Source organism: Centropristis striata, chromosome 2 (assembly GCF_030273125.1).
Source record: "Centropristis striata isolate RG_2023a ecotype Rhode Island chromosome 2, C.striata_1.0, whole genome shotgun sequence".
Taxonomy (NCBI): Eukaryota; Metazoa; Chordata; class Actinopteri; order Perciformes; family Serranidae; genus Centropristis; species Centropristis striata.
Genome location: NC_081518.1, coordinates 4305464 through 4325736, shown reverse-complemented (window position 1 = coordinate 4325736; position 20273 = coordinate 4305464). Strand labels below are relative to the sequence as shown.

At 35.8% G+C, this 20273-nt stretch overlaps 1 protein-coding gene across 1 annotated transcript in view; it reads right to left on the bottom strand.

Annotated features, from left to right (window-relative positions):
- LOC131993624 (nuclear factor of activated T-cells 5-like) overlaps positions 1-20273 on the bottom strand; it is a 53466-nt gene that overhangs the window by 8745 nt on the left and 24448 nt on the right. Inside the window, exons 2-8 of the mRNA XM_059359620.1 lie at positions 12177-12302; positions 8975-9590; positions 7059-7245; positions 6121-6311; positions 4535-4707; positions 1507-1641; positions 691-743 (exon numbers count right to left, since the gene is read on the bottom strand). Coding sequence (XP_059215603.1) covers positions 691-743; positions 1507-1641; positions 4535-4707; positions 6121-6311; positions 7059-7245; positions 8975-9590; positions 12177-12302 — 1481 coding nt within the window. The remainder of the gene's footprint in view (positions 1-690; positions 744-1506; positions 1642-4534; positions 4708-6120; positions 6312-7058; positions 7246-8974; positions 9591-12176; positions 12303-20273) is intronic.

Genomic DNA, 20273 nt, shown 5'->3' with positions numbered 1-20273 from the left:
CTGCCTTCAGGGATAAAACTACTTGTGAAATGTCATATTTGACTTTGACTGAACATTTGCTCTCACTTTGTGCTAAAAATATAAGCGGATATTTATCGTATAGCGATATTCAGCCTAAATATATCGGGATATATATCGCCCAGCCCTACTACCAGATGAAAGGAGCAAAACCTGCCTCACTCAGCTAAATGAAGTGTTAAGTTTAAATTCCACACATCAACAGCTGGTGGCAGTAAAGCTTTGAAAAAAGAGCATAAAAGACCACCAGCCAACCTAAACATGTCTGGTTTCTGAACATGTTGTGGTTTTGAAATGCATCTAACATGTTTGTTAGGACGAAACAATGAATGTAAACAAAACTTTGCGTTTTTTTACAAGAAAAATCAACAGTTTCCAAATGAGTTTAACAAAAGAAGTCTTTCTTTTAGCTGCAGATTCATCTGCGTCTGACCATTTTGTTTACGAGGACAAAGGTTTAAAGTGGACTGTTGAGACACACTGGTTCTTAGTGTAATTAGGTCAGAACACAATGAGACTACTCAAACCTTTGAACCAGCAGCCATTTAAGATGATTACATCTAAAGCCCCATACAAATCTGAAACGGCTGCTTCTATCTACTCAGCTGATTAGTAATTGGCATTAATCATTCAGCACAAAAATAACACACGAGAAGAGAAATCTCATTTTACCTGGTGGAAGAGCTCCATGTCGATCTCAGCCTCTGCCTTCCACGACTTCTCATCTGGGACAGACAGAAGAGGCAACATGAGAAAAATTAAAATGCACAAACCCAAAATATTAAGAAATCATATTAACCTGGTCCTCAGGGGTCAAAAAGGACCCCATGACATCAGGCTGGTTTTAGGACATGGAGAAAAAAATTATTACCAACTTTTTTTTTCACCTTTTAAGGTAACTCATGACCAACAAATTGATATTTAATTTTCATATTTTTTTTTCATTATTTTCGCATCATTATTATTGGTCAATTTCAGTCAAATATATAAAATCAGGCCTCATTTCAAGAGGAAAAAAAGTAATAAAACCTGAAATTTTTTTTTCAATAGTTATAGTGAAATAATAACTTCTTGATTGGAATGAACAGAGTAGGTGATGTCAACTTTTAGTGAAACTTATGTTTTGAAAACATTGTTCATTTTTGGATAAAAAAAATTTAAAAAGTATAACACCTGTGCTCCTCAGGGGTCAAAAAGGACCCCATGACATTTGACTGGTTTTAGGACATGTAGAAAAAAAATATTACCAACTTTTTTTTTTCACCTTTTAAAGCAACTCAATTTTTCTCTACATGTCCTTAAACCAGTCAAACATCATGGGGTCCTTTTTGACCCCTGACGACCATGGGTGCTATAAAAATGTATGATGAAAGTTGAAATTTCAAGCAATTCTATTAAAGTTAACCTATATTAATCATATGTTGAAAATGATTTGGGGTCAAAAAGGAGCCCAGGACCACAGGAGGGTTAATAATAATTAATTCTCACCAGAAACATTCTCCTGAAATATGACTTTGGTGTCTTTCAGAAAGTTTTTCCCGATGATAAAGACTTCCTCTCCACCTCTCACTGAACAGCTGTGGAGTGACTTCTTCAGGATCTCAGGAACTCCTGCAGGCTGAGCTGTAACCAGAGCAGATAAATACAGTTATGATAAGGCTGTCTCTTTTACTGACTTGCACCAAAACAAAATGTATGACGTATCATCATAATATCTCAAATTATTAATGTAATGCTAAATGGTAACAACATAAGCTTTGGGCTGGAAATGGTATTAATAAAAATCCAGCAAAACTCCGCAAAAAGGATTAAAAAACCCTCCTGCAACAAAACCCACCATTGCCACAGTATCACATGTAGTTTTTATATTTAATATTATATTTATTATATTATATTATTATTATTATATTTACTGACACTGTGAATAAGGGGAGATATGCTTTTGACTGGAATACTTCTACAGGATGATTTATGCTATTATATCTGTTATTGCCAGTCAAATTTAAACATAAAACTAAAGCAAACTGTGATACAGTGTAGCCTTATATTTCTTCATTGTGTTGAATAGTGAAGACAAGAATAATAGAAACTATAAGTTTATTTGATAGGAAAATTGTTATCTAGATTGCAATTAAGTAAAAGAAGTTTTTTGTTGAACTGATGGTTTAATTTAATTTATTTAGGTATATGAAATTAATTTATTAATTTAATTTGACTGTTTATCTGCTTTTATTTCATTTACTTAATTCTTATTTGACGTCATCCTCCCTGTTATTGTCTCGTGTACTTGTATAATTTTGGATGGTGGTCTATTTTCCTATTTGTTGTGATATCTTTGTGAATATAGAGAGCACTTGTATGTTGTTTATGTTTTCATTTTGAAAAAAATCAATAAAATCTATTTAAAAAAGAAAAAAAGAAGACATTTGAATAGTTCAGTGTATGTGTGGCTGTGGCTGCATGAACCTCAAGTTGCTCCGTCTGGTCAGACAAGTGTCTGTATATTTGTGTATGCTAATGAGCGGCTAACTGTCCAGTAAGACAGAAAAGCATTCACCATCACCACATTATGTCTCCTTAGAGCCTGCAGCCTGCAACCTGATACAGAACTGTGAATGCAATTTAAGACTTTTAATTAGGGATGCACCGATGAATCAGCCAAACATCGTGTCAGCATGTAATCACCTCTCACCATGGTACAAAGGGGATAATAAACTAAATAAACAACAACAAAACATAGTTATCAGCACTGGCTCTCTGCAAACTGTTCTTCTTCAATCAGTTCCTCCTTTTAATCCATTCAAACCCCCATTTTTTGTTTTTAGGAAACCGAAATCAATGCTTTTTAAAAAGTTTTCAGGTAAATAAAGCAGAATGTGATCATTTGCGACATATATTCAATTGAAAATGTACAAAAACAGTATATTTTAAGTTGAAACTGATTTGTTTTTGTACAACTGAAACACTGGCTATTTCTCACAGAACTCCAAAATGCCAATAAAAGCAAGTTGAAGCTCAAACCCAGCCCCCTTTCCCTCTAATATATTTCACAAATCTTTTTCACTATTCTGCACACACACACACACACACACACACACACACCATGGGGGATTACTGTTTTTTTGGTTTTGTGGAAAGATATTTCCCTGGATTGCATGCTAGCTCTGTATAAACAATAGAAATCCACACACACACCTCTATTGTTTCGTCCTTTCCTTCTCTTTCTCCCCTGTCTCTACCAAATCCACTTACACAGTAACTTTCTCATAGCCCTAAGCGTCTTTCCTGTTTATGAAACCACACCCTCGGACTGCATGCATTATCAAATAACACTTGAATCTAAACGGATCTTTACACACTGTCTCCAGATGTGGACATAAATAGACAGCAGTCTCCTGACCTGCAGACACATTAAACGTCAGAAACAGAACCTCCCGGCTCTCGCTTTATAATTGTTAACTATGTAAATTACAGGTCATCTGTCTGTTTTTCTTCATTTAACTCCTAGTGAAACTGTTAATATGATGAAAGAAGACACCAGGATTCCTGCATTTACTCGGAAAAATTAGATCCACACACAACCTTCATCCGTTTTCTGTATCTGCTGCGTCCTGTTCTTTACCGTCTAAGTGCAATAATATTATAGTGCAATATTCATGTTATGATATTATAACTACCTCTACATGCTACCACTCCTCCTCATTCGCCTCCTTTACATACACAGCTATTTATTCTATATTCAATATTTTTATGCCATGCAATTATTGATTCTTATTGTGATATTTCATACCTTTTATACCTCTATACCTTATTGTCCTTAAGTGTTTGGATGTTGTTGTTCTTAATTTGTTTTATGCACTATGGGAGCTGCACTCTAATTTCTTTGTGCTATGTACAATGACAATTAAGGATATTCTATTCTATTAACCCTTTGATGAATATGTATGAGTTTTTATGTTCTATATCTTTGCAATAAATTAGTTTCATCATTCAGTATTCCAGGTTTTCCTCAATGAGTTTGTTTTTGATCATCATTTGATGTTTTCCTTTATTAATTTTGAATAATGTCCCTTTTTGTGTCACTACTCTTTTAATGCACAACATGGGTGAAAAATTACCAATATCCATTTTTTAGGTAAGTAGCTTGCAAAGCTAACTACTTAGCTAACTTCTTGCTGTGCTTGCTAAGCTAACTACTTAGTTAGCTTAGTAGTTAGCTAAGCAAGCTACTTAGCCTAGTTAGCTACGTAATAATACAAAAACTGTTTTTCTTCATAAAGTATGAGAAGCAAAATAGAAATAATGATCTGATATTTAAAGAATATTTGGGATCTTCAATCATAAAACAAGTTGATATCAAAAGATAGAGCACAGAAACACACAGCAAGCATTAAATAACATGAGAGATCAATGTGGTTCATTTTTGACACCTGTTGTACATTAGAAGGGGTGTCAATATGTTGTGCATCAAAGGGTTAATAACTCCTCAGAGACAAACACAAGGCAGCTGACTTACTACACAGAATTGGAGATGAGGGAGTCTGTAGTGTGAGCACGGATCCATCTGGACGGGGGATGTTGACCCGAAACACCAGCCGAGCCCGCGTGCTCTTCTTCTTTGATCCAGCCACACCAATGCGAGCCTCCACATCAGCATTACGGAGCTTCAAGATCCCCACACAGTCCACCCTGCACACAGAGAGACCGAAAAAAAGTTGCAATTAAAACAACAAACTTTGAAACGTTTGCTAAACCGCTCTTTACAACACTAAATACCTCAGCATGTCTTTACAATAACTGATTGCCCTTAAGGGATCAATAAAGCATTTACCCGTTATGCAATGGCTTTGTGATTTATTCAATGTGTTTGAACCGTCTGTGAAGTGGCCACATGAAAGCAACACTTTGTGGTTTAGTATATTAAATTCTTAACTGGTCAAGTAAAGTCAAGTTCGTTTTTAACAGTTGTTTGTAATTAGCAAAGAGGTGCCAGAGATTTATCAGCCTTTTTTTTTTTTTTTAAATATGACATCGGCTCTGTAGACAGGAGTCAGAACGAAACTTCAGTGACAGTATTATAAAGGCTTTTGTGTAATTGTGTGTTTAGAAATGTCTCATGTTAGGATTTGTAACTATTGACAGATCTATCTCTGAGCTGAAAACCTGTTTTTTAAAGTTTACTTCAAAGAATTCAAGGTAAATCGAGTTGAGTAACTGATATTGAAATGGTCATCTTAAGGGTAAAAATTTTCCTTTAACCCTTTGATGCACAACATGGGTCTAAAGTGACCCGATAAGTATGGAATTTTATGTTCTATATCTTTGCAATAAATTATTTTCATCATTCAGTATTCCAGGTTTTCCTCAATTAGTTTGTTTTTGATCATCAAACATCCTAATTTTTATTTTCCTTTATTAATTTTTGAATAAAATCCCTTTTTGTGTCACTACTCTTCTAATGCACAACATGAGTCAAAAACGACTCATATCCATTTCTTAGCTAAGTAGCTTGCTAAGCTAATTACCTACCTAACTTCTTGGCTAAGTATTTAGCTTGGTAGCTTGCTAAGCTAACTACTTAGCTAACTTCTTGGCTTAGTATTTAGCTAAGTAGCTTGCTAAGCTAATTACCTACCTAACTTCTTGGCTAAGTATTTAGCTTGGTAGCTTGCTAAGTTAACTACTTAGCTAACTTCTTGGCTAAGAAGCTTGCTAAGCTAACTACTTAGCTAACTTCTTGGCTAAGTAGTTAGCTTAGCAAGCTAAATACTTAGCCAAGAAGTTAGTATGTAATAATACAAAAACTGTTTTTCTTCATAAAGTATGAGAGGCAAAACGGAAATAATGATCTGTTGTTATCAAAAACAAGATATTTAAAGAATACTTGGAATATTAAATCATAAAATAAGTTGATATCAAAAGATAGAGCACAGAAACACACAGCAGCATTAAATAACATGGAAATGATTGAGGGTCATTTTTGACCCATGTCGTGCATCAAAGGGTTAACGTGAAATGACACTTCAAAGGTTGATGTACATAACTGGTGTATTGTTTTCCACACACAAAAAAGCCAATTTCAATCTGAAGAGAAGTACGTACGCTAGTGTCATGCTGGTGCTTGGATCGAGGGACACCTCGATGACGGTGGTGCCATCGATGTCCACCTCTTTGCAGGCGGTGGTGTTGCGGCCTGTAACCCTGCAGGCTTGGTAGAACCCGTGAGGCTTCACACGCCCGGTGTCGTTTCCCACAAACACTTGCAGAACAACAGGCTCGTTCACCCCCTCAAGCTGTAGGAGAAGCAAAACACAAGATGCATTATAATACATGTGCCAACTACCAAGGTTATAATAGTTTTGGATTTTTTATTAGTTTTAAACTGCAAAAAAGGGTTGTTAAAAACAAGATAAAAACAGTAAATCTGAGGAATTATCTTGCTGCATGGACAGATAATTTCACTTGACAAGATTTCTTAAATTAAGATTGTTAAATCTAGTAATAAGCATGTTGAACACTTAAAATAAGAAATTAACTCTTAAAACAAGATAAATTATCCAACACTTCTAAATCTAAAGGTTTTTTTATGTTGGTAAGAAACAAATAATTTGCAGTGCACTCTGCTCGGGCCAGTTCATTGCTGCTTGCAGATTTAATTTATCTGAAAAGTCACAAGAACCCATACCCTAAAACGTACAGGAAGTCAGCCATTTTGAATAAAAAACGGCGTTTCCTGCTGTTTTTTGCCATTTCCACGTTGCATACTTTAACAAACTCCTCCTACAGATTTAACCCGATTGACTTCAAACTTGGTCAGTACCATCACAAGGCCTTTGGGATCAAACATTATTGACATTATATTTCATTGCTCCTATGGCTCTAACTATAGCAAATCTTACCCCCCACACACACATATACACATTCCAAACCCTCAGGCAATAGCCCAATCATTAACTGAACCTTAAACAAAGCCACACTGTGTCAGAAAAGTCAAATGAGCAGCTGCAGAGTCCATCACAGAGGCTGTGTCAGGGCTTTACCTTTACAGTAGGGAAGCCCTGCTGAGTGCGGTCCTTCACTGACCCTCTGCTGCCTTCGGTCAGGTAGCGGGCTCGGTGCTGCGTCTCCGGCTGGACGAGGATCTTCAGATCCTTCCCCTCGCTCTTCTGTGGATATTGCATCGAAAGAGTTCCTCCTTTCTGGTTCGTCGTCTGAGGATCATCAGAGCTGCAGCAAAGACACAAGAACATTAGATTTTTATAGCAATTTGATGGTGCAACCTGGCCGCTATCTTCTGATATAGTGGTGGAAAAAAGCAAAAGAATGTCAGGAACTTGCTTTAACGGATTATGACCCTGTCCTTATTTGTTCAGAGCCCCCCCCCCTCCACCCCCCATGATGCTCTGAGCATTGCAGAGTTAACAGGTCCTCCATCAACCAAGCATATTGAATCCCTAGCTCTTAAAGCGTTCAGAGTTATCTGTTTATTTTATCTGCTCTGCTTATCCTAGGTCTTTGAGAGAGGCTCTGTGATTCACTGTGGCTGACCATTGTTTGTACTTCAGTATCCTGCCCCTCCCTCCCCTCTGATCTAACCGCTCTTCTTCAGTCAAAGCGTGGTGGGAAATTTAGAGCAGGAGAAGTTTGCTGAAGATTTCCATCTGTTGTGCAATGTGTGATTTCCTGATATCACCTATTCTGACAGTCAGGATGAGTGCTGGAGGAGATTATCCACAAGGGCCTTTTCAGACAACCAAGGATCAAGAATCAAGTACCTACTTAAAGATTAACTTAATAACGACTACAGGGGGAATATTACATGAATAAAAAGTCAATTAACCACTTTAAACAACTTCCCCCATTAAAAGTCATTGTTTTCTTTGATGTGCAACAGATAGTAAAGGATTAATAAGTGCACAAAAATGCAGATTCTTACATAAAGGACACAAGGCTTTATTGAATGGTTTGATGAGGATCATGTGCTGTGGCTTCCCCAGTCACCATATCTGATTATAATTAAATAAAAATAGAAGATTTTTTAACATTATGTTAAACAAGCTTTTTCCTTCAGGGAGCCCTTTTCTGTACTTGCCTACCCCTGACTAAGTGACATATTTTATGGATATTTCATACTATATTCAATGCATTACAATAACACAGAATAAACTGTACTTGTGAATCCAAAAACTGCAGTTTGAGCAGAAATATTCACTGTGAATATTGGGTAACACTTTACAATAATCATCATTTATAAATGGTAAACAGATAGTTTATTAATGTTTAATCGTCATTCATAAACCGTATATAGGCCATTTAGAATGGTAAATACATGTTTAACTAACTAAATCATTTATAAATGGCTAATTAATGGTATATTAATTAAGGTTATAGTTAATTTACCATTAACAAACAATTCAATTATAATTACAGTTTGTGTCTTTTTTGGTCATTCTGTGTCTTTTTTGGTCAATTTGTGTCTTTTTGTGGTCATTTTTTGTCATTTTGTGGTCAATTTGAGTCCTTTTTTGCTTAATTTTATGTATTTTTTTGGTCAATTTGATTCTTTTTTTGGGTAATTTTGTGTCTTTTCTGACAAATCCCAAAGTAGTAAGTTATTACTTTCCAAGGAGTCTCTGGCTTGAAGCTGACTGTTACACACTCAGGAGGTCAGAATGGACCTTTAAACTGATAGCAAAGCACTTAGATTAAAAGTAACAATAAAATATAAAAAATATAGATAAATGCACAGACAGAGATGTTTTAGTTGTTGTCTGCTTCATTATTTGTCCAAAATTTGTCGTATCAACTGAGTTTGTATGATCTGAACTGTGAGATTCATGCATGTTAAATTGGGGGTTGCCACTCAAAAAGGTTGAGAACTACTGCTGTAGAGGAGCATGTGGTTGAGATTATCATCTAACAGGTGAAACTAACTACATTGGGAGGTGACACCAACCTTCCTTTGGATCCCGTCTTGCTGTCGGGGCCGAGCTGCGACAGGACAAAGTGTGGCCCTTTGGCGCTGTCTGCATCGAACATGTCCATGCTGGCTTCCCCGGCGCGGGCCGACTTGGGCCCGGGTCTTTGCCGAGGGGTGCGTTTGCGGGACTTGCGCGGCACCTCGGTGTTGTCGTTGTACGACACGGTGCTCATGATGCTGAAGTTGGACAGAGAGTCCTCCATCCAGATGCTGTTGCTCTGCTCCGAGTCCAGAGACGTCTCGTCCTGGCACGACATCTGGCTGTCGTCGAACAGGTCTTGAGGAGGAGGAGAGATGTTCAGGACCGTGCGGCGCTTGGAAGGAGTCATCTGGTGGTGCTGCTGGGCCTCCTGGGGCGTCAGGCCTCTTCCCGCTCCCAGCTCGCTGCCGCCCCTGCTGCCGTTGCCGTTCCCACCTTCTGCGCCGGCAACCTCTGGAACCACTCTGCTGCTCCTGGCGTCCTCCGAGTCGACGCTGCCGCCGTGAACCGGGTTCTGGTCACTGGCCGAGGCACTGGAATGCATTGTGGGGCTGGAAGAGGTGGAAAAAGCACTGCGGGGGCCGTCCATGGTCATAGAGGAGGACATGGCATCTACAGTGCAAATAATTAGACAGTGAATAAAGGCCTCTCAACCAGTGTTGGCTAGCAGTCCCATTTAAGCAGCAAAATTGGTTTGTGATCGTTTTTTTTGTGCTTTTTTTTTAGCTTTTTGTTATTCATCCAATTAAATTTTCCCCCTTTTCATTGGATCTTAAGTGTGTGTGTGTGTGTGGTACATATGTAGAGTATGTGAAGTGCAGAATAGTTGTGGCTTTAAAGGGGCCAAAGGAGAGCTGAGAGGTGAGAAGTACCCCTTATTTAAACTAAAAATACTACTGAATGGATTTATTATTAGTATTATTATTAGCGTTTTTGGTCATTCTCACCTGTAAAATTAGCCAAATGATGAAATGGAGAGGGAAGTTCAAACCAATAATATGTACAATATAATGCATGCCAATTATTGGAGCTTTTAACTTCAATTTTTTTTTTTTTTTTTGCTACAAAAGTTCATTTTGTTGGGACTGAACGTAGCCACAGAGACAAAATAAACAAGCTTCTGACCTATGAAGCAGAGAACTGCAGACCATTTTATATGCAGACACTCCCTGCTTCAGAGGGAACTTCCTGGAATATAAAAATGAGACAGCGAATGAGCAATAAGAGCTGAACAGTACGAAATTATTCAGATTTTTTCAAAAAAGAATAATGACACATGGTATTTTGTTTGTCAAAAAAATGTTGCTCCAGCATGCTTTACATACACTGTAATTTCAAAAGCATTCAAATAGTTACGACGGACTACATGGAGAGTGGGGGAAAAGTCTGGTTAAGTTGCAGATCATAAAAAAGGAGTTAGACTGCTGTTGACATTCTGGATTGTTTGGTGACTCATTAGTTTGCAAAACACACAGTGGGGAAGGAAAAGAGGCAAATAAAAAGTACGGAGGTGGTGTCACTTTGAGCAAGTTTCAAAACATAAAGACACATGATCACAAACCCAGAACTTAGAAATAGCTATCTAAATTTATGAACAAATACAGTCGCATGTCCAATGTTATTACAAATTTTGGAAGGCAGGTTATGAGTGTTTACCCCCTCGGTAACACTTTATATTAGGGAACACATATTTTACATTAATTAGTTGCTTATTAGCATGCAAATAAGTAACATATTGGCTCTTAATTAGTCATTATTAAGTAGTTATTAATGCCTTATTCTGCATGGCCTTATTATACAACCAGGAAGACATTAACTAAGAGTTTTCCCTCAATAGCCTCAGAATTATTGCTTATTAGTAGTAAGTAAGGAAGTTGTTGTATATGAGTTATGATCTTAATATGCTTTACTTTGTATGGACTTTATAAGTCTCTACATAGTGACTAATTAAGAGCCAATGTGTTACTTATTTGCATGCTTATAAACAAGTAATTCATGTTGAATATGTGTTCCCTAATCTAAAGTGTTAGCTTATCCTCTATTCTAAGGTTTTAAAACAGTGCTGCAAACGAAAAACAAATTGTTATTACACTATTCTGCTAAACAAAAAATGGGGTCACTGAAGTCTGTTCTTTTGAAACAAAAAATAAACATAAAAGACATAAAAATAGGTCAACAAGCTCATCATCCAAATTGGCCATGGTTTCTGGACTTCTTGTGTTTATCTGCCAGTTTGATGATTTTTATTAACTCTACTGCCCTACAAAGTCTAACTGCAGTAACTACGCAAAGAGTAAAACTGAAAAAAACTGCTTTAAAGTTTTTTAACTGGCCAGCCAAATGGGTTATAGGTAGATAAGTGATATGATACTTATTTCTACATGTATTGGTGATGTAATTTTTATGCTAAAAAATCATGACGATTTATTTGACCTTTGCCCCCAAAAATGTAGTTACTGCACTGAAGGGTTTTGCTGTAAAAGGTTCTAATAGTGATGCAGAAACAGAGTGCAGTAAGTACAATGTTGTTGTCTTTTTTGAGCTTTTATATTTTGTTTTCAGTGAAAAAACATTTTCAAATTGATTTTGTTATCAGTGTATTTAAAAGTGTTTAACAACTCTATTCAAATATTTGTGTATTTTAGACTTAATATTATAAAGTAATGTTATATTTTAGTCTTAATATAATTTTATCTCACTTTTTTACTTCATCACTATCTAGATAATAATTTCCCTATCAAATAACCTTATTATTTTATATTATTTGTGTCTTCACTATTCAACACAATGAAGCAATACAAGGCTACACTATTTTTGTCTGATGTATCCCTTCAGTTATGTAAACTAAAGGGATGAAAAAAACATCTAAACCTGCAATACATGTCCCACATTTCAACACTTTGTTGCTGCAAGAGACCACAACATACAGTAGATCCCAACAACAGTATTTCACATTAGATACATTGCATGTTCAGGTGACTGGACTCCAGTGACATAACTTCCTTTTTGAGCAGTTGTTTTGGGGTTTTTATTTGAGGTTCACAGCAGCAAGCTGGTTTTCTGACAGGCTTTTCCGTTGTATGCAGGTGTTGGTTTGCATACAGGTAGAGACTGTTACTGTAGTTGTGTTTTTAGGGGCCGGGCATGATCAGTCCTGCTCGCAGGGAAGAGATCGAGATTAGAGGAGCAGGATCCTACCTGATGCAAGAGCAGCTGAAGGGGGAGGCCCGGCCTCTCCGCCGCTCTTTTGACTCATGGTTTTCGGGCTCTGCTGAGTGAAGAAAGGAAACTGTAGCTCTCTGGGGAGAAGGTCATACGCTGACTCTGTAGAGATAGAGAGGAAAGAAATAGAAAAAAAGGATGATAAGGTGACATAATAGCAGGAATCCTGATTTACACGAGTCAGAAACATGAAAATGACATAACTCCACATTGTACACTGCAAAAAAGGTGTCTTAAAACAAGATAAAAATAGTAAATCTGAGGGAAATGATCTTGCTGCATGGACAGATAATTTACCTTGACAAGATTTCTTAAATTAAGATTATTAAATCTAGAAATAAGCATGTTGTATGCTTAAAATAAGAAATTAACTCTTAAAACAAGACAAATTATCTAACACTTCTAAATCTAAAGTTTTTTTTTATCTTGGTAAGAAACAAATAATTGTCAGGTCACTCTGCTCGGGCCAGTTCATCGCTGCTTGCAGCTTTAATTGATCTTGTTATGGAGTTGAAGCAATGTCCAAACATGAAACAGTTTAAAATGAAGGACAAAGACACTATTTTCCAAAGGTACAGGGATGAGGGAGATGTTGGGTAGTGTTATGAGGATACTGTGTTTATTTATTTTAATCTTTTTACACTGGTTGTCATTTTGTGTTGTTGTTTCTATTCCTTGTGTTGTTGTTTTTTTGTGTGTGTTTGTGTATGTATGTATGTATGTAGGTATGTGTGTGTGTGTGTGTGTGTGTGTGTGTGTATGTATGTATGTATATAGGTATGTGTGTGTGTGTGTGTATGTATGTATGTATATAGGTATGTGTGTGTGTGTGTGTGTGTGTGTGTGTGTGTGTGTATGTATGTATGTATATAGGTATGTGTGTGTTTGTGTGTGTGTGTGTGTGTGTGTGTATGTATGTATGTATGTATGTATGTATGTAGGTGTGTGTGTGTGTGTGTGTGTATGTATGTATGTATGTATGTATGTATGTATGTAGGTGTGTGTGTGTGTGTGTGTGTATGTATGTATGTATGTATGTATGTATGTAGGTAGGTATGTAGGAATGTGTGTGTGTGTGTGTGTGTGTGTGTGTGTGTGTGTATGTATGTATGTATGTATAATTACGGTGTATAGGTAAATTATATTTATGTTTTGTAATACAAGACATGTTTAGACAAGGATTTTAACTTGTCATATTTAATGAGAGGGGGTGGGAGTTTATAAGTTTTATTTCTTTTCACTCCTTTTTGAATATGTATTCTACATGTCATGTTAAATGTTTTGTCCGACTCATTTTTATTATTATTTTGTTCTCATATTCGAAATAAACTTAAACCAATCAATCAATCAAAAAAAATGATGCTAGATCGTGAAGCTTTTGTCTTTTTATTGCATGCTGTTGCCGTGGTGACCATCCACGCCGTGAAACAGGAAGTTGTTGTAACTTCACCATACATTGTCCAATCAGCCCCAAATTTGTTATGATTCACAAGGCTCCATGCCTGAACACAGCCCCATCTCAACATGCAGTCAAAGTCATAGCGCCCCCTGCTGACAACAGGAAATCAGCCTCATACTACAAACAAAGGGCCTCTTCACTGCTGCTTGCAGCCCCAATTTCATGTTGATGTTGCAATCAGAGTGCGACACATGACGGTAATTTCTCATCACAACTCTTGCGCAATCGTAACAGCATACCTGAGACCTGGTTGGCAACTGACTTGACTGACAAGGGAATATGCTCGATACAGAGCCATGTCAGTGGCAACAATGGAGGATAATTCAAGCCTCAGTTCTGATGCCAAAAATAAAAATCCACCTCTTCACTACTGCCAAACTCTGCCGCAGGCTGCACATATGTATCTGTTGCCTGTCCTCTTCAGGACAGTGGCGTTAATGTGAAGAAACAAAAGCCCAGTGCATGATCAGTTTGTTTATAGACTCTGAAAAAAGTGACATTAGAGTGGGAATAAATATGAAGTGACCTTGTTTATGATGAGGCTTTTGATTAGGAGTTGCTACTTCATCTTTACCCACTAAATCTAAATAAAATAAATAAATAAAGATAAAAAAAATAAAAAAAACAACATTTTTATCAACAAGGAAAATGCAACATGTAAAAATTAACAGAACCACAGGTTAAATATTTATAATAAAAAACAGTTGTGCAAAAAGAAACTGCAACTATGATAACAAGCTTCATTAGAACAATATTTATTTACAATATTAGGCAAGCTTGATAAAAAAAAATACAATAACTTAACTTAAGTCTTCCTTCCTTGGCTATGCTTTACACACATAACAATAAACTAAATGACACATACAGGTCGACTTTTCTCTGCTTCATTCTGGGACTTCAAGAGAGAAAATAACACTTTTCAGTCACCAACATTTATGTAAACTTATTAACTCTATGCTTATGTATACTGACACTGTGCCAATTAACGTAATATGGGCATACTATGTGCCTGATTTATTTATTTATGTTGTTTATAATCATTAACGTGACGTCAGCCTTTAATTGCTAGCTGCGGTTAATGGCTAATAATAACACGGCCAACATTAATGCCACGATAACATCAGTAATAGGTCAGTTTGGTATCGATACTTTTCAAAATGAGTAACGCATCGTAATGAGTATCGTATCCAGATACAATGTTTTAGTATCGAATCGATACTTTTTTGAGTATCAATACTTTTGACTAGGGTTGTCAAAAGTATTGATACTCAAAAAAGTATCGATACTAAAACGTTGGATCCGGATACAATACTCATTTTCAAAAGTATCGATACCTAGCTAAGGAATGAACACTTAAGTTAAGTTATTGTTATTTTTTTAATCAAACTTGCCTAATATTGTGCACAGCATACAACCTTAAAATATTGTTCTAATTGTTATTGTTCATTGTATTTATTTATTTTTTGCACTACCTCAGACCTGAAGCTTGTTATCATAGTTGCAGTTTCTTTTTGCACAACTGTTTTTATTATAGACATTTAACCTGTGGTTTTGTTAATTTTTACATTACATTTCTCTTGTTAATAAAAATATTTCTGTCAAATTTTGGGGTCTCGAGTATCGAGTTGAAAATTTTAGTATTGTGACAACCCTACGAGGAACACGGATTTTGCTACAATGCAAGTTAATGACAGTCATATCCCGTGGCTATTCCATGGATATTTTTTCCTATTGGTTTGTTCGAAGTCACGTGACTTTCAAGGTCCCGGCGGTCAGAACAAAAAACATGGCGGACAGTTCTCTCATTTTTAGTGAAAAAAAATCAATATTTTGACTTAGTTTCTGCATAAAAATGGATTTCGATCACATTTCTAGCGAGAAATATATGCTTTATTTTCTAAATATTCACTCAGTGAATGTACATAATCACTTTGTATGTTGGAACAGCCACGGGATATGACTGTCATTAACTTGCATTGTAGCGAAATCCGTGTCAGTTTCACGGAAATTTGAGTGATTCCGTGGCTATTCCACGGATTTTGAGTTAAGCGAATCCGTGGCTATTTCACGGATTCCTGTGAGACCATGTTGCTACGAGAGGTAAAAAGCAAAAAGCTGCAGGACACCAAATACACAGCACATCTCTTTACAAACAGGCTGCAGGGTGGTACAAAGGCTTTCTCTCTCTCTGTGTGCCTCCCTCAGGGCCTGCAGGACACGGGGAGGGGAGAAAGCCTTGGGTCAACAGCATGACAACACTTTTACTAGCAGCCTGATTCATCATCCAAATATTATGGTATGAACTTAGAGCGGCCATTACAGTCGCCTGACTCTCTTCTCTGCCAACTGCCAGCTTTAATTACTTGCAGCTGAGTCCCAGGGTTCGGTGTGTATATCAGATACTTAACCCTCCCATTGTTACCACTCGCTGTGTACAATAGACAAACCTGGGACATAGTGAAACCAGCCCATGCCTCTTCATTCCCAAAGCCCTCCAGTCTCTTACAGCTCGCTTTAGAAGAGCAGGGAATGCTGGTTCCCAGAAAGGGAGCTTAAATCTGGACTCGGCAAACTCATATAACTCACACTGAAGCACACATACACACAGGGTTCTAGTGTGGTTTTGCTGGTTATTTGCTAAGTTCTCCAAACAAAATCGCAGACACACATGCATGCACATGCACACAAACGCCCCCCCACTCACCCACCACCTCCATAAAAACACTTTCTCTGCCACTGCATTTACACTTTAACTCTACAGTCTTCTTGGGGCTCACTGACTGACTGCACATGCAGCAACATGTGCTCCGAGTGAGCAGCACTTCCAGTAAACAGATTGCCAACCGCACAGACAGAAAATATGTACTCTTCTCTCAGAGCAGTGGTCTCGAATCACTGGCTGGCCTGTTCAAAGTCTTTCCACAGTCCCTTGACGCTTTAAAAGGCTGAGAAAAAATTGTATTTTGCAGCATATTTGTTTCCTTGTAAGCAGACTGAGTGCAAGTCCTTATTTACACGTGACAAAACACTGTCCCTTTCACACAGGGGAAGATTTAAAAACTTAAAAAAGAATAAAATAAACTGTACAAACTCACACACCACGTGATGTTTTGATTTTTAAGATTCATGCTGCGGAGGCGACTGACCACTGAATAAAACCTTTCATTTTCTGTCCGTCTGTGATCATCATAATAACAGATTAAAGCCTCCACACAGACATGTTCATGTGGTGAGTTTGGACCAGGTCTCCTCGTGCTATTAATACATTTTGATGATTATCAGCTGAATTGAAGAAGTGGCTCAACTCTCATTAACTGTTTCACAACTTTTCAACGTAAACAGAAGGTTAAAAAACAAACCACAGACACTAAAAAAAAGCAACTTTCAGTTTGTTAGAAATCCTGCAGAAAGTTAAATATTTTTGGAGCCACCAGTCTTTATACCGCCACCGTACCTTGTGATATGTTTATTTGGTAAGTAGTGCAGGCTAAAGGTGAAAAAAGAAAGCACTCACCATGTGAATGGCAGGACTTACACTCCCATTCATTTCCCTCACATTCCTGCTGCTTGCTCTTACTAGCCCTGGCACCTGGGGCGTGGCACTGGTTTTTTGGCTGAGTGACTGATTTAACTCCCCTTCTGTCCCCCTCCTCCACTCCACCTACCTCTCTCCCTCTCCCTGTCTTGTTTACTGTGCTCCCAGACCCTTTTTTCTGTACTTCAACTCGCCCAACAGGTTAGTGGTATTGTCATGTGGAATCCTGTCAAGCAGAAATGAAGCAACAGAATAAACTGTGCTTCTGTGTTGCAGAAAATACTAGACACACTAGAGATTCACAAGGTGGATTCATTCAACAAGTACGACTGAAATAAAAAAAATGACGATGGAAGATTAAGAGAGATTATTCCAAAGTAGCGAAGGGAAAAAAGAAAGAGTGAAGGGGCTGGCACCTGCAGCAAACCATGTACAACAACCCTGAAATGTTTACAGCCAAGCCTACACGAAGGCTGCCAGCGACTCCATAGCAACAGAGATCAGGGGACTGAGAAGTCTTTTGGGCGTTTGCGTCTCTCCTGAGATAATGTGGAGAAAATAGAAGAATAGAAAGAGCATTATCCAAATTCAGATGGAGAACTGGGCATTAACAATGCAACATATTTATTACATGAACATTAAAAGAAACACTGTGGCAAAAGTCGAAATGATCTCTGTATAAATGTCACCACATATTATCATATTTCACTCCAAAAAAGATGACACTAACATACTGTTTATGCCTAATTAATGCAAAGTTAATGCATAACTCTTCTTTATCTAATGCAAGAAAGAGTATATGATATATGACAACACTTGTTTTATATTAATATAAATAATTAAACCGCACAATTATGATTCTTAGCATTATAATAAAATAATAATAATAATTATTATTATTTAATAATTATTAAATAATAATAATAATAATTATTATTATTATTATTGAATAAATTATTAAATAATAATAATAAAAATAATAATAAGTATTGTTATTATTATTACTACTATTATTTAATAAATTATTAAATAATAATAATTTATATAATAATTTATTTATTATTATTATTATTATTATTATTTAAGTAATAGTATATGATATATGACAACAGTTGTTTTATATTAATATAAATAATTAAACCAGACAATTACTATTCTTATCATTATAATAATAATAATAATAATAATAATAATAATAATAACAATAATGATAATAATTATTTTTATTATTTAATACATTATTAAATAATAATAATAATTATTATTACTATTATTATTATTTAATATATTAAATAATAATAACAACAATGTATTTATTATTATTATTATTATTATTTAAGTACATTTTTCTTTGTAAGAATTCTTTAAGTAAAAATATCTCTGCAGTGGAAAACCAATGATGTCTTGAAATAAATCCAAATATACTTATTTTGAGCAATTGTGGCTTAAATAGCCCAACTGTAGTAACATTAAAATAAGCCAGTAATACTTGAAACGAACATGTTTTGGTGGATAGAAAATGCTTTTGAAATAGAATTAAAACTACAAGCAAATAAAACTCTCAATCAGAGCCAATATTTTAGTTAAAAACTCACTATATTCAACAGTTGAATAGCTTGAAAAGCATGAAAAAGCTCATAATGTCACTCCTAAAAAGAAGTCTTTAAACAATAAGATAATTAAACAAGCACATAATAATAATACTAATAATTAAATGAGCAAATAAAGCTATGGTCAGTAGGTAAATTATACTAAAAACAGTATAATTATGATACTATTGCTAGATATAAGAAGAAAATAATTGGTAAGCTTCATGTTTTTTGCAGTGTGTGTATCTAATAAATTAAAATAATATGTAGACAAACTTGTCTCAGAAACATGCGGTAGTGGAGTGACAACATGATGGAGATGAATGGATGTGGAGGTGGAGCGATCGTACGTGAGACGCAGTGAAAACATCCGGTGGGCGTTTCTTCTGCGGTCACAAACTATTTCTTCAATGACAGGAGACAGAAGGGAAAGGCCACATGCAAGAAAAGCCAAAACTAAAAACAAAAACAACAACAACAACAGCTGGTAACAGCTGATAAACAGATTGCAGGTATTGTGATGAGAAGTCATTTATGATGGTTCCAGTGCTTTCTGATTCTGTTCAAATAAAATAACCCCAAACTGAATAGTACATTCGGGGATGAATAAAGTAATATATCTATCTATCTATTAACCCTCTGAAGCTCAGGATTGAAATGTATGTTTTCAATAAAAGATCGCCAGAAGTTCACCGTTTACCGTAAAAAGAAACTTGAACTTTCCAACAGTGACTGAATGGATCATTGGTTACAAACCATTCTACTTATTTACATATTGTTATACTATTAGTATATTATCTATTGTATGTACAATACATATTGTATAGTCAAGTACTTATATGCATACCGGTATATAATGCCGGTACAATATATCCTATTATATCATATCCTGTGTGTGTGTGTGTGTGTGTGTATGTCTGTATATATACATGTATATATTTACATATATATATTATGTTGTGTATGTATGCACACCCCCTGTGCAGGGTGTGCATACATAAATAAATATATGGCACATTACTATGTTATTATTATTATTATTATTATTATTATTATTACTACTACTACTACTATTATTATTATTATTTCTACTACTACTATTATTATTATTATTTTATACATATACTGTTGCTGCCATTCCTATTATTACTATATACTGTGATATACTACCATTATTATACTGGTCTTATTATTACTATTATTATTATTATTATTATTATATATTCAATTATTATTATTATTTTATTATATTACGATTATATTATATGTTATATACACACCGTACTATTATTATATACTGTCTAGTCACAATAACATGATCTTCTGATCTGATCTTCTTTTTAACTTCTTAAGTGTCCTTGTTCTATTCTGTGTTTTTTTCTATTGTTGTTTTTATTTATTCTACCTCAGTATTGTATTCTATTGTATTTTATTGGACTTAAATACCAGACTGCTCTGATAACTGAATTTCCCTTCTGGGATGAATAAAG